Consider the following 12,563-nt stretch of genomic DNA (forward strand, 5'->3'; position numbering starts at 1 on the left):
CTGTGTATACTTCTACAATGTAAGGCTTATCCAGCCATCACTGAAAGTCGACCGTATGCAAACGGTCGCGTTAATTATGATCCAGCGGCCAAAACGTAATACACTGCATAATATGGAAAATGCAGTTTTATCCGGAACGGGGTCGGCAGGTGGCCATGTCGTAGACTGCCGAAGCACACGTGGGACAATCCCTCAGGCACACACAGGTGGCGGGACTCAGTAAGGTGTTGTCGGGGCAGCCCTGTATTTGCGGGTTGATAGCCGCCAGTCTCGACACCGAGATTCCGTTCGCCCGCGCGATATCGCTGCACTGGTCGCCTTTTCCGGTTCGAGTGACTTTCACACAAGATTCCGTTCCAGCCGCGACTGTTGAGTGCGATTTAAATTATTGGGATTCATCTAGTCGATTATTTGCGTGAGCACTTTACTCGTTATTTTAGCCAGAAAAGCCAAAAATAGTGACTTTTTCATGCCAAAGCCAAAAATATTTACTTATGATACAGGCCGAAAATATTGACTTACGATATTTGTACAAACCACAGAGCACATAATAATAATATTATATATATGTTAAGAACGCGCAAAAGACACTCCGGCATAGATATTGAATATTATTCAATATCTGTGCCGGTGTGCCTTTTGTGCGTTCTTGACATAAGACCCGACTTACAGCTAGCCGCGACGATGAGCGTACTTAGTATGACCGATTCGTCAGTAGAGCAGTCCCTGCCTTGAAGCCGAAACATGGATGCTATCCAAGACTTGGTATATACGGTAAGGCGGAATAACTGGTACACAGCATCAAACTGTCGTAAACTAAGACAACAGCTGCGCGACCGATCGTCGCAGGACATTCAGATCGTCGCCATTGATAACTTGCAGTGGGAGCTATACGTTCTCAGGCAGTAGGCGGCAGGACATTAGGCTTTGCGGAGATTTCGTTGAACAACGATCCGGTTTTGTGGCGCAGGGTCGTATGTGACGATAGTTCGCCTCCTTTAATGTTCGCCATCATCCACATTAGTTCGCCGCCATTAATCCATTAATGGTTAATCGTCCTCAATTTTCCGACTACTGGTACCAAAAGTCGTGCGAGCAAATGCCATGTGACGAAACGGTTGCGCATTTGTTTGTCCCAGAACGAAGTGTCACCGATCGGGAATAACGTGCAACGAAATATCTGCCACTGAATGTCTCGCAGCCCTTCCCGGTCTCAGATAAAAGTTAGTGAAAATTAAAAAAAAAACAAGGACAAGAAAATTCAGAATACGTTCACAACAACGGCGAAAATTTTAAACGTCGGTAAAAGTAAAGTTGGCCACGGCTGCTTTCAAATAAATACTCTACGTACAGAGCAAGCAGAAAAACAGCTGACCAAAAAGATAGGATTATATTCCGAATAACCATTGGTTTTTTGGACGATTAGCGCTCTTCTGCAAATATCCATCGAAGAATGTTTTAAGTTACATTTGTTAGCGCGTAAAATGTCGTTTCACGAAGATGAACATACTTCCACAAGTAATAGTTCGAAAAAATGCTCGTCGGAATGGCGCACTCATAATGGTATACAGGATCGGATTTATCGCTGAGTTGAGATAAATGAGGGTCTTGGCAAAGAACGAGTACCATTCGTTGAGCCATGGCGTGGCCGCAAAAGTGTTGTACATTAGCAAACCACGGAATGGCAACCAGGCAATGGCAAATATCAATACGGTCACAAAAAGCATCCGCACTACCTAAATAATCCCATGCAATGTCACAGTTTCGGGAGCCATGTGCCATAAACCAACAGGGTGCTTACTCCGGCCGTTGCTGAAATGTTTCATCATTCATTGCCACATGCTTACCTGTCTACGTGCCCTGATTTGTCTGCGCTCAAATTTTGATTCGGTTCCAGTGGATGCAGAGCTGTAACATCTGCCGCTGGTTATACTGCTGGCGGTGTTAGGGAAAACAGACCTCAGTTGCTCTTCCTCATCGTTCTGCCGTATTGTTGGCTTCCTTGCGAATTTCAAGTCTTCCGCTAAACTTAAGGATCCCCTAATCACCGCTTCACGCTTCCGCAAAGCTTCGCCGATCTTGACAAAGATTACCGCTGCCGCTAACAGCGGAATGAAATAAAATAATAACAAATCCGCCCCGAAGATCGTCATGTAGTACGCTTGCGTTAAGCGAAAATCGCAGATCTCCCGGTCTGTGCCTTCGATGGCTTTCACGACGGTCAAACCCAGCCACGGTGAGCAGTAAACGGCTGCGATGATCCATAAGTAGATGATGATCCTACGCGTTCTTTCCACGGTACACACTTTTCGGGCTAACAGTGGGCGACAAATGGCAAGGAAGCGCTCGAAAGTCATCATGGACATACTACAAAATAATTTATATGTATGTTTATAATGTTAGTCATTATATATGTACTTCTTACGGAGGCTTAAGGCTGTCGGTATACCATCGTTATTGGCTATGTAACTACTATGTAACTCATTACAGTTAACATGTAAACAAAATTCAATATCCGGAATTCAGGACATCCTTATTCGATCAAAATTATGAGAGCAAGCCGGAAAACCATTTTCGTACTCTTGGAATAACAAAAAACACATATTTAAGATTAACAATTTGATCATCATTTTTACATAGATTAATTATTATTAACATTTACGTACTGTATCCTGTACAGCATTATCTACCTACAATAAAATCCGAAAACAAAACGCTGTCCCCAGTACAGCTCAGCGATTGTCCTGAAATCGCAAGACTGCTAATCCACATCGCCTGGCTCCGACAGTAAACTGCGACTTAAAACAAGGCGCCGTCACGAAATATTGTGGCAAACTCTTTTCATTATCCGCTGCTGTCGCAAACAACTGTCCGTTTACCCACTGGTAGGATCAAATCCTTTATGCCGTATACCGGTACACGCGACTTGCATGATACCGATACCGATACTTGCATGCGGCAGTGACGGATGTGGTTTTCCGTTGGATCTTGTGTACCTCTTTTGTAGTCTTTACCTTTCGTACAACTAGGAGTTAGAGAACCGGTGGAACATCCACCAGCAGCTGGCGACATCCAGCGGCATTAGCACTAGAAGGCAGTTTAGTAATTTTTGCACGCTTTCGGTTCCGCAGTGTATTACAACAGTATGTCTTTCTATCTGCGTAATTACTGTATAATTTGCATAGACGTAGCACTCGCCATGTATCTCACTGTTCTCACGCTACACGGCTGGGGTGCTTACAAATTTTTTTATGCGCCCTGTAACTGATATAGGCCGGGCGGAACTTTTACCATGCGTTGGAAATGTCATGCCGTCGATTAGAAACGACTAATAAAAAGACTAGAATTCTGATTTTGGTCTAAGGATGCACAGTGCAGAAGCTGCACAGATAAACCCACAAACGGTAAAGTGTTTGATGGTATTGTGCCTGCAAAAACTAACGGCAAAAATAATAAGGACAAGCCGAAAAGGCCATTGAAAAGGTATTTTTGATCGGGTAATTAGAACGGCAAATGTTTCGTGGTGGTAAAGGCAATGGCGTAGGAGAATTTGAAAAAGGCAAGCTGTAAAGGCAAAGGCAAACGGGCGGCAAAGGCAAACTTGGCCAGCCCGGCTTGACTACTGCTTTTTGAGCAGCAGTTTATTTAAGAAAAGTTCAACGTCCGTTACAGTTCACTTGGCATACAGAGTATACGCACAAAAACACAAACGCGTAAACGCAGAAAGCTTGAACGCTCGCCTGAAAGCTTTAAGCAATAAAATCAGTTTGCATAGATGTATTGTACCGAGTTTAAATACCGTGGAAAAGGTTATGAACTGAAAAATGGATAACCGTTAGGAAAAACGTTGGTTGCTGTTAATATAACTGTACCACGCACGATTGGGCAGCGATGAACACCCGGCAAGAATTTATCTGCTTTTACTATATGGCGAAAAACGGATAACTGAATGTTATTCAACCCAGTCGTGCATGACATGTTTGCTGCACCTACTTAGAGAGTAAGGATGATTACACATGTAGCAAAAAGAAAGAATGTTGATAAAAGCCGAGACACGCTTTAAACATAGCCCAGGCCATTAATTATTTCCTGCTCGCAACTGCAAAATAAACCTATCGAGCTCGGAATTGCTGCGCTTTTTGCAAGCATTACAAACGTTCATCTGTCGCTTTATATTTCTATGCACGGGCTATTAAGTGCATTAAGCATCGGATACTATGAATTACCGGTGTTTGTAATTACTTCTGATATCTGTGAAAGGAACGGCGTAGGATAATTACCTGCCGACCCCGGAATTGATCCCGAAAAAATTGAGGAAGACGAATACGGAACAGCCCACTTGACCAAGAAACCACTGATTTTCAAAATGGTACCCAACAATGGCTTCCGGAATGGCCGTTAAACACACCAGTAGATCGGAATAGGCCATGGACACCTACGGAGACCATACCGCGTCATCCAATGATTCCAACCCAACAATGTCGTTATATAATGCTAGGGATATAATCTTGAATATATGTTGCGCATTGTTAAATTCCGTACATTTCCCCGGCAGCCGGACTGATATTGTGAATAATATAGGATAGTTTAGTGCGAATCCTGAATCCGGCGCAGTCTTAATGACTGAACCTTTAAAATATCAGAGTATTACGGCAGATAAATACGCACTAAGTGCGCATGTTTTTAAAAATTATTATCCGCTGGGTGTGCATAAGCAGATTTTTTGTGTTGAGATAGGTTACGAATTTCCATTTTAAAAAACTGGCACTAATGTTTATAGAATCGCTTATACGTAACACCTTTTCGGCATCTACCGTAAAAGCGTGCTTTGCAGCAAACGCCGTTAGAAAAAGCTGAGCAACCCGTAAACTTGGCGCAAACTGTGTTATGTTTAATAATTAAACACTACGAATTGCAATACGTACGCAGCAGTGCTAACGGGCAACGGGTACCAGCACATACAAATTTTATTATTGTAACAGAATTTGACAGTATATTTTCCTAAGAAAATCTAGTACGCTCAGCCGTTTAAATATTGTACCTTCCAGTAATTTCTTCATGCAGTCGAATCAAGTCCAACCGCTGCGCCAACCTTTTCTCTCAGGTGAACTTTATTTCGTAAAATACAGGGTCATCACAGATCAAAGATAGTTGGTCACAATTCACAGCAACAAAACCTCATTTATTGCTGCTGCTCCTTCCGTTGTTCCGGACGCAAGCGGCGTTACCTCCCTAAATTTCCAGCGATAACCGTTGGCGCAGGAATCCATGAGAACGAGGTCTTCTCTTGCCTTATCGGCTCTTTGTTTCTCGGGGCAACGCGCGGCTGCCATTTTATCGCGGAAGTTACAGTTGATTTACACAAAGAATGCCGTATACTGATTTCCATCAGCACTTGCTGAGCTAGAGTGCAGCATCAAATTCAATCCGTCGTGCAACCGGCTACAGTCACGACACACCGGCAGTGGTGTCAAATCAATGACTGTCACGTGCGCGATAAACTGCTGCGGCGCGACGGTCAGAGGAACCAAATGCCGGTAAGACGAACTAGAAAAAGCGCTCAAGGAGCGCAAAAGGAGCTGCCGCCCCTGTTCCTGCAGACGCCGACAGTCCTGCGGCTGCTGCCTGTAGAATGCGTATAGTAGGGGAGTAACAATCTGTTCAAACTGTTTCCCTATACGGCTGCCGTCCCACGCCTGGAGTGGAACGTTACGGCAATTTGGCAAATTTGACGCGGCACTTAAGCACCTTGTTCGATGATAACGCCACGCTGCAGCCGGGTACTGTATATAGTCCCACTGACTCCCACTCCCACATACATAATTATACGGAAACGGTTAAGATTGAATAGTTTTCTCGCTTATATACGGTCAGGCTACACAAATAGTATTAAAGACGAAAAATATTAATATTTAATGAAAGGATTATTAATAAAACAAAAAAATTTTGAACAAGAAGGAATTAATACTGCTTAAAAATCTGTACATTTTGGGGTGTTTAAGCTAACCATAAGTGACGAAGCAAAAAAACATACATAATAATAATATAACCATCTTATTGCAGGGTCAAAGGTCACTGCGAATCGTAGTGGATGAGAGAGTTTTGCGCGAGCCGTGCCGACAGACCGATGGACAAGCATGACGTCATATACAGCCGCTAGCTTAAAAAGAACGAACATGTAATGGGAAATTAGCGAGCTGGGCGTAAGAAATCGGTGTTGTGACGGCAAACGAGCGAGGCGAGCGACAAATTTTCAGCTGATACAGTAACTCACTGGAGGACAATTTGAGTCTATGTAGTCTGAAGTAAAACAGTTAACGCCTTCGGCCTGGCCTGGAACACGCCTTCCGCTTGGCCAAAAACTGCGATACAGGGAGCCACCGACCAGTGCATTATGCATTCAGAGTGGTGGCTTTTACACAATTATCAGCATCAGTTTTCCAACTACGTACTTCGTTACCCAACAACAGGCAAAATATGTATCAACAGGGCACAGCAAGCTGAAGCAGACAATATTTACTCATTCCAAAAGGTATTAATTAGTTTGGTTTAGCTTGTGAAGCCCTTTGCTGTTTATTATGACAAAAATTTGCAGCAGCTGAAACTACTGTATAAAACTTACCAAATAGGTGTACATCGGATGTTTGAAGAGTTTTGACTTGTGTGTCACCACGATAAGCATAGCATTACCACACACTCCCAACATGAAAATAGCTACGTGTGTCACGGTGGCAGTAATGCGGAACGACAAGGACAACCCCTTGGCCGGCTCCATTAATGGAAGCACGTCAGCAGAAAAGTTGGAAAATATGTCCATATTATCTGCCAGAAAACGCAATAACTGAGATTCGTTGGCGTACGAAATGTTAGACAGCTGGCGGTAAATTCGTAAGAGCGCGTCAAGCTCATCTTCAGTTAACACTGAAGTCAAAGCCAGCGTGTGGTTAGCCAGGTGAGCCGGGTACACAGGTGAAAAACCGAGGATAATTAACGATAATAAACAATGACGTCCGCTACAGTGCCTTATTGCCGTTAAAACCCTCATTGTAGCAAAGAATGGTCAACTTCACAGGCGTTCCACGAGGTGCTGACAGACTGCTCAACTACAGCCGCGCTGGATGTACGGAAAAACTGAGATATGTGAAGAAGTTATTTGTTCTAGCAGCAAGCATACATGCACGTAAGGTAACTGTCGCATTGTTTGAGACGCGCAACTGAGCAGACGAGCCCCCAAGGCGGCAGATAGATCAAGCCAATCCGTAACGTAAGACAAAAGAAAGGCAGTTTACTTCTCCGAAGTACAAAGCAGTGCATCCAGTTGACTTATTGATTTTATGTGAAGTACTTGCTCATCTGAAACGTGCTTCTCGGTCTACTGCGAAATTATATTGCGCAAGTGTAAGTATATTTAATTTGCGCTCTCTTTCTGCGATACAGGGCTGCATCTCGCACTTATGACGGAAACTAATGTCACCGCGTGACCACTGTACACTTCCTTTGATGTAATGAAAGCACAGGGGATTTGAGATTCATGTTATGAGCGCGGATTTTTCCGTCACGATGCCATGGATGTGTGGTTTTCCTGCCTCGTATAAACACACCGGCCTTCCGGCCTTAAATTAATATGGGCCTCGGAAGTCCTCGTTGCTGCTATTTTTGTGAGCTTTCATTAAAATATATAAGTTCATCGAGCACCCTTTTCAGCATCATGTGAAGCACATACGTCTGCGTAATTAATAGCTTCACACACGCTTCCATTTTCAACCGGAATTGTAATATCCATGTAAATATGCCTGCTTAGTCGTCAATCTGTCAAAATGCCTCTAGGCCGAAACCTGCCACGCCTACGGGTGTGGCACTGTCGGTAGTTGCATGTTTCAAAGATATACTTGGGAAAACTGAAAATACGCGCTACAGTGCGACTGCAAAAGCTGTTGGTGTTTTCAAAAACCTTTATGGGTGTTTTCAGTGTTTTTCTTTAGCCGTTGCTTTGCGCATACGAAAGGTGGACATTTCATGTTTCCTTAAAGGTGACGAGCAGACCGGATGTGCGCTGGACGCGAATTAAAATATTTGGCAAAATATGGCCGTGTGTTGCGCTAAAATACACCGTGGTACGAACTGATGATAAAAATGTAATAACGTTGCTTTATAACATACGAGAAGTGCACATGCTGCAGTTTTAGCGTGCCTCCGCAAGCAGTTAGCCACTTCAGGGAACGAATATAAAAATCTTTGACAATATTCTGATTTCGCATGCTGTGTGTTTTATGGTCTATCTGCGAGGAATGTCCGAAAACGAAAGGGATTTTAACGGCAAGCAGAAGAAAAGTCAGGGTTGGGAGTTCACCAGCCATCAGCGGAAGGCCACAGACAAAGACATTGAGATATACCCTGTTATATCGGGTTGAAATGCGGTACGGTGATCTTGCACCCATAAGAAAGAAGCCAAAATAAAAATACAGACTGTAGAAATATTCGACATCTTGGGGCAGTCTCAAAAGCTTCGCTTCGTTTGATGGATTACTGAAATGCAGTTAAGTGTGGCTGAATGTCCGGAGTGGCATGAACGGCTCGGAAAAGCGGGTATCTGTGTGCAACGGTTAACTGCCGTTTTCCAACCGAATGGCCTATTTCTTTAAACAGCGTATAGGTATCATGTTGATTTTCTATTTTGCGGAAGCAACCGTAGGTACGTTCAATTGTCAACCTTGAATAATAATTTTCTTTAAATAAGCAGCAATAACCATTAAGAGCGGAATAGGGCTCACTTAACGCCCCCTCCCACCCCCATCCCTGCACCTCAGAGCCAAAGACCCTTCACAATGCCAGACAGTCCGTAGAAATGTATTCTCCGCTATGGAGCGCATCCTGTCTCGAAAAACGTGAGAATTTCCTACTACAGTCGTTCAGAAAGCAGCTACATTGCGGCACACATCAGACTGATATACAGCGCTGAAGAAAATAGTCATTATTGAACTTTTCCCACGTGTGTTCGGCATTTATGGGACATTAAGGACAAGTGACTTTTGGACACGAGGACGACGGTCTTGGGCGCGGGGAAGCCGTTGAAGCCGCTGGCCAGCTCGTTGGTGTAGGCGCCCATATTGCGGAATTCCAGCCAGTCACCGGTGTGCGCTTCCGGCATGGAATAGTCGCTGACCAGCTTATCCAGACTGTCGCATGTCGGTCCGCACAGTGTCACCTTTACCTTTTCAGGCTCACTGACGAGCTGGTGCGACGGATGAACGCAGATGTTCGGCTGCAAGTGGAAGGTGGCGATGTCGCGGCAGGCGCCGTACAGACCGTCGCTAAGGATGTACGTATCTTGTGCCTGGCCGTCGGCTTCCTGCAATAAAACTTTTTAATAATTTTTGATATCTTCTTTCATCATTTTTGTAATCCTGAAACACAGTTTTGCTTATTCATGTTCAAAATTTTCGTAAACTTTTTTGCGGTTATTTTATACTTTATTTCATTACTTTTACTTTTTTAAATCTTTTTCATTGTACATTTTAATACGTTTTTGAGTGTCTGCTTGTGCATTTTTAACTTTTTAAATAGAAGCATGCTTAATGCTTTTCTACTGATTTGTTCTCCCTTTCATGAAGCGTTTAAGCATTTTTTTTCAGACTTATGTATTTGGTTAATATCTGTGCGGGCTCAAGAAATATCAACGTACGGATTTGTGGCCAATGACGGAAGTGAATAAGGACTGGGCGGTGGTTACCAAGAACTGTCCCGGCTCCGCTATAATTTCCACTCCGCTTTCCGGTGGAAAATGTTCATCCAACGCTCTATTGATGGGCGCACAAAACTATAAAAATATTTTTAACATTATAAATCTAACAGGTAACAATATAACAACTAAATAAAAATCGCTTGCATTTCAAAATGTTAATTTTAGAATTAAGAACAACACTAAGATTAAAAAATATTAACTAGTAATAAAATTAATGTAAAATATTACTTTAAATAGTTTGTTTTACTTCTCTATCTAAATCATTTTCTTGACGTGCCATACTTCCGGGAACGACATGGCAACCTTGGTGAGAACCCCCGGAAACCCTCCGCCCATATCCAAAACCCGCAGCGGCTTCCCGGCCTGCTGCGCGAAATCAAATACCTTCCGGCTCTCGGCGATGGCCTGGACGTAGGCGCCGGGATCACTGCTGCCACAGCCCACATGAAACGCGACGCCCACCACTTCCAGCTCCAATTGCCAGGCGGAGGCGATCAACCGCAGTGCGGTGGCGGTGTCTACCCCAAAGCGGCCACCCATGGGGATGGCCGCGTGCGGGTCCCCGTAGCGCAAGCGTACCATCAGCTGGATACCGGGGAACAGTCGGTGTAGTTTGTGCAACTCGTCGTCGCTGTCGAAGACGGTGAGATGGAGGGCGTGGTGGTGGGCGTGGAGCAGGTGGGAGGCGGCTTTGCAGGTGTTGGAGTAGACCAGGCGGTCGGCCGGGACACCGGTGGATAAGGCTTTGTGCATCTCCGCTTTGCTGGCCACGTCGAAGCCACAGCCGGCCGCCGCGACGACGCGGAGGATCGCCGCGCTCGAGTTGCATTTTACCGCTGTTGAAACCAAAAAAACAACAATGGATATAGTAGTGATCCGAATTTTTCTGAAGTTTACTAACTACCGTACTGGAGATTACTAATTTTGATGAATATAATGCAGGATAGATATGGTGATCATGTTTAAATAAAAAAATCAAAGGCCCTAGAGACAATCAAAAATTTTTAATTTAATAAGTAAGCAAACTGGCAACTTTTAATGGCAACTTGGCGTGAAAGACCTGTATAAATTTTTGTCATCCTAGCTTTGTAACGTAAAAATGTTCTGCGACTATGAAAACGAGCTAAAAACATCCATAATGGACTTGAATTTTGAGTAAAAAAGAAGAAGAATTATTTTTACTTCTATAGCTAAGCAGGAAATTACCGTAGAATAATCCGACGCGCGGCATGCAGCGCTTCCACTGGTCGATCTTCTCCAGCACTTCATCCAGATCCAGCACGTAAAACGAATCATCTAGCCGGTGCTGAACGCGCTCACGCAGAACGTGCTCGATAATATCCTGTTTCTTCACGCCTTCTTCCACCACGACCACCTCCATACTACACAGGCACATGTCACGTTTTCTGCACCGTTCTGTCACTTAGCTGCACCGTTAGGTATACTCATTAACTAGGCGAGTATGCAACAACAGTTGTACAGTACACTATAATGCAAGTCACTGCAAGTATAATGCCGCTTGACGCGGTCGGCCGGGGCCCCGGCCTGTCAGCATCATCATTGTCGCCGGTGGAACGATGCTGACAGTAACGGCGTAATTACCAGGCGCAGCTGTTTGCCCATTTAAGCAGCCATTATTTAAGGACATCAACGGCAGGTGGCTACCAGCTCGGTTCCTTTGCGGAAAGGCGAACCGCAAAGGAAGTTATATATTAATTGTAGGTTCCGCAGTGATTATTAATTTTACTGCAGATTAGTGCACTAGACAGAAAAAATTGCCTACAAGATGAGCTATGCTTGTTTTCAGGGATTGTTGTTAGAAAACGGCTAGCCACTTCGTGTTTATTGGGCTTCTGTTAACTTATTTACCAACACCCACGTGTGATAATTAAGCGGCAGCAGCCGCTCACTTGGCCTTTTTCGTGGACGGTGCATGACGGGCATGTATGAGTCACACATTAGCCGATACCTCCGCTTAATGGAGAGTTTATTTTCCATTTTACAATAACGCAGGGATAAATGATAATCAACACGCGGCGTACTTCACGGTGCCGGGCTAATCAACCGTGTCATCCATGGAATGCTATCGCTGCTGCGCTGTGAAGTTCACTTCACGTTGGTAAACGTGTCAACTGTCAAGAATGCGATGTTTGCGTTAATTATAACAACAAGAAATCTAAGTCTGAGAAGCTTAGAGGGAAAACGTTCGATTTTCTGTCTATACGCATGATACTGTTGCGCTTGCATCGAGCGCATTTGTACCCGTTTTTATCCGACCGGTACTGTTAACTGCCTGCAAGCATTTCAGTTGCCGAATCAGCTTCACACCGCGTCGCTGCTCGGTAAGTACTAGTTTCCAGTGAGTATGGTGATTTCCTGAAATGAGTGAATCATAATGCTCGAAATTTTATTTGTTTGTTCGTCCTTCGGCATTTGTTATCAACACACCGCAGAGTGAGAACGGTAAACGCGCTAGATGTTTCGCCGGGCTACGGTGGGCGCCTGCTGACCTTGAATAATCATATGCAGGATTTACAGCATTATCAGCCAATGGAAAGCAGAAGGAAAGCATGCCTCAGTAACCTTGCCACAAGATACAGATTTGAACTGAATCGATAAGATGCCGATTTTATTACACAACCTACAGCATTATCCTGCAATGGAGAGCAAAAAGAAAGTGGGGCACAACTGTCTGAATTATAACAGTAAAGTATGCATAAAATGCCTCAGTCAGGGCACATGTGTGGAAAGACGCTGTTTGTTGGTTATTCGTGCTAGCGCGTTACTATCGTCATCTAATTTATTTTCTGGTGTGATCTTA

General features: G+C 44.1%; 2 protein-coding genes across 3 annotated transcripts; both read right to left on the reverse strand.

Annotated features, from left to right (window-relative positions):
* Positions 1-1,732: 1,732 nt before the first annotated feature.
* LOC129599423 (thyrotropin-releasing hormone receptor-like) lies at positions 1,733-6,738 on the reverse strand. Its single transcript, XM_055497647.1, has 4 exons — positions 6,623-6,738; positions 4,281-4,435; positions 1,960-2,367; positions 1,733-1,736 (listed from the first exon to the last, which is right to left on the reverse strand). Exons 1-4 carry the CDS (start codon positions 6,704-6,706, stop codon positions 1,733-1,735), a joined length of 651 nt encoding a protein of 216 aa, XP_055353622.1. The 5' UTR covers positions 6,707-6,738.
* Positions 6,739-8,746: 2,008 nt separating this feature from the next.
* Positions 8,747-12,005, reverse strand: LOC129599414 (ornithine decarboxylase-like). Of its 2 annotated transcripts, none has more exons than XM_055497639.1 (5): positions 11,712-12,005; positions 10,949-11,124; positions 10,025-10,578; positions 9,683-9,817; positions 8,747-9,349 (listed from the first exon to the last, which is right to left on the reverse strand). In XM_055497639.1, the coding sequence occupies exons 1-5, from the start codon at positions 11,738-11,740 to the stop codon at positions 8,972-8,974; spliced, it is 1,272 nt and encodes a 423-aa protein (XP_055353614.1). In that variant the 5' UTR covers positions 11,741-12,005; the 3' UTR covers positions 8,747-8,971. The 2 variants fall into 2 exon arrangements, with proteins under 2 accessions (XP_055353614.1, XP_055353613.1); XM_055497638.1 differs by having other exon boundaries at positions 8,748-9,349; positions 11,622-12,005.
* Between the last annotated feature and the right edge of the window lie 558 nt (positions 12,006-12,563).

This window comes from Paramacrobiotus metropolitanus, unplaced genomic scaffold (genome assembly GCF_019649055.1).
Source record: "Paramacrobiotus metropolitanus isolate TYO unplaced genomic scaffold, Prichtersi_v1.0 Parri_scaffold0000145, whole genome shotgun sequence".
NCBI lineage: Eukaryota > Metazoa > Tardigrada > Eutardigrada > Parachela > Macrobiotidae > Paramacrobiotus > Paramacrobiotus metropolitanus.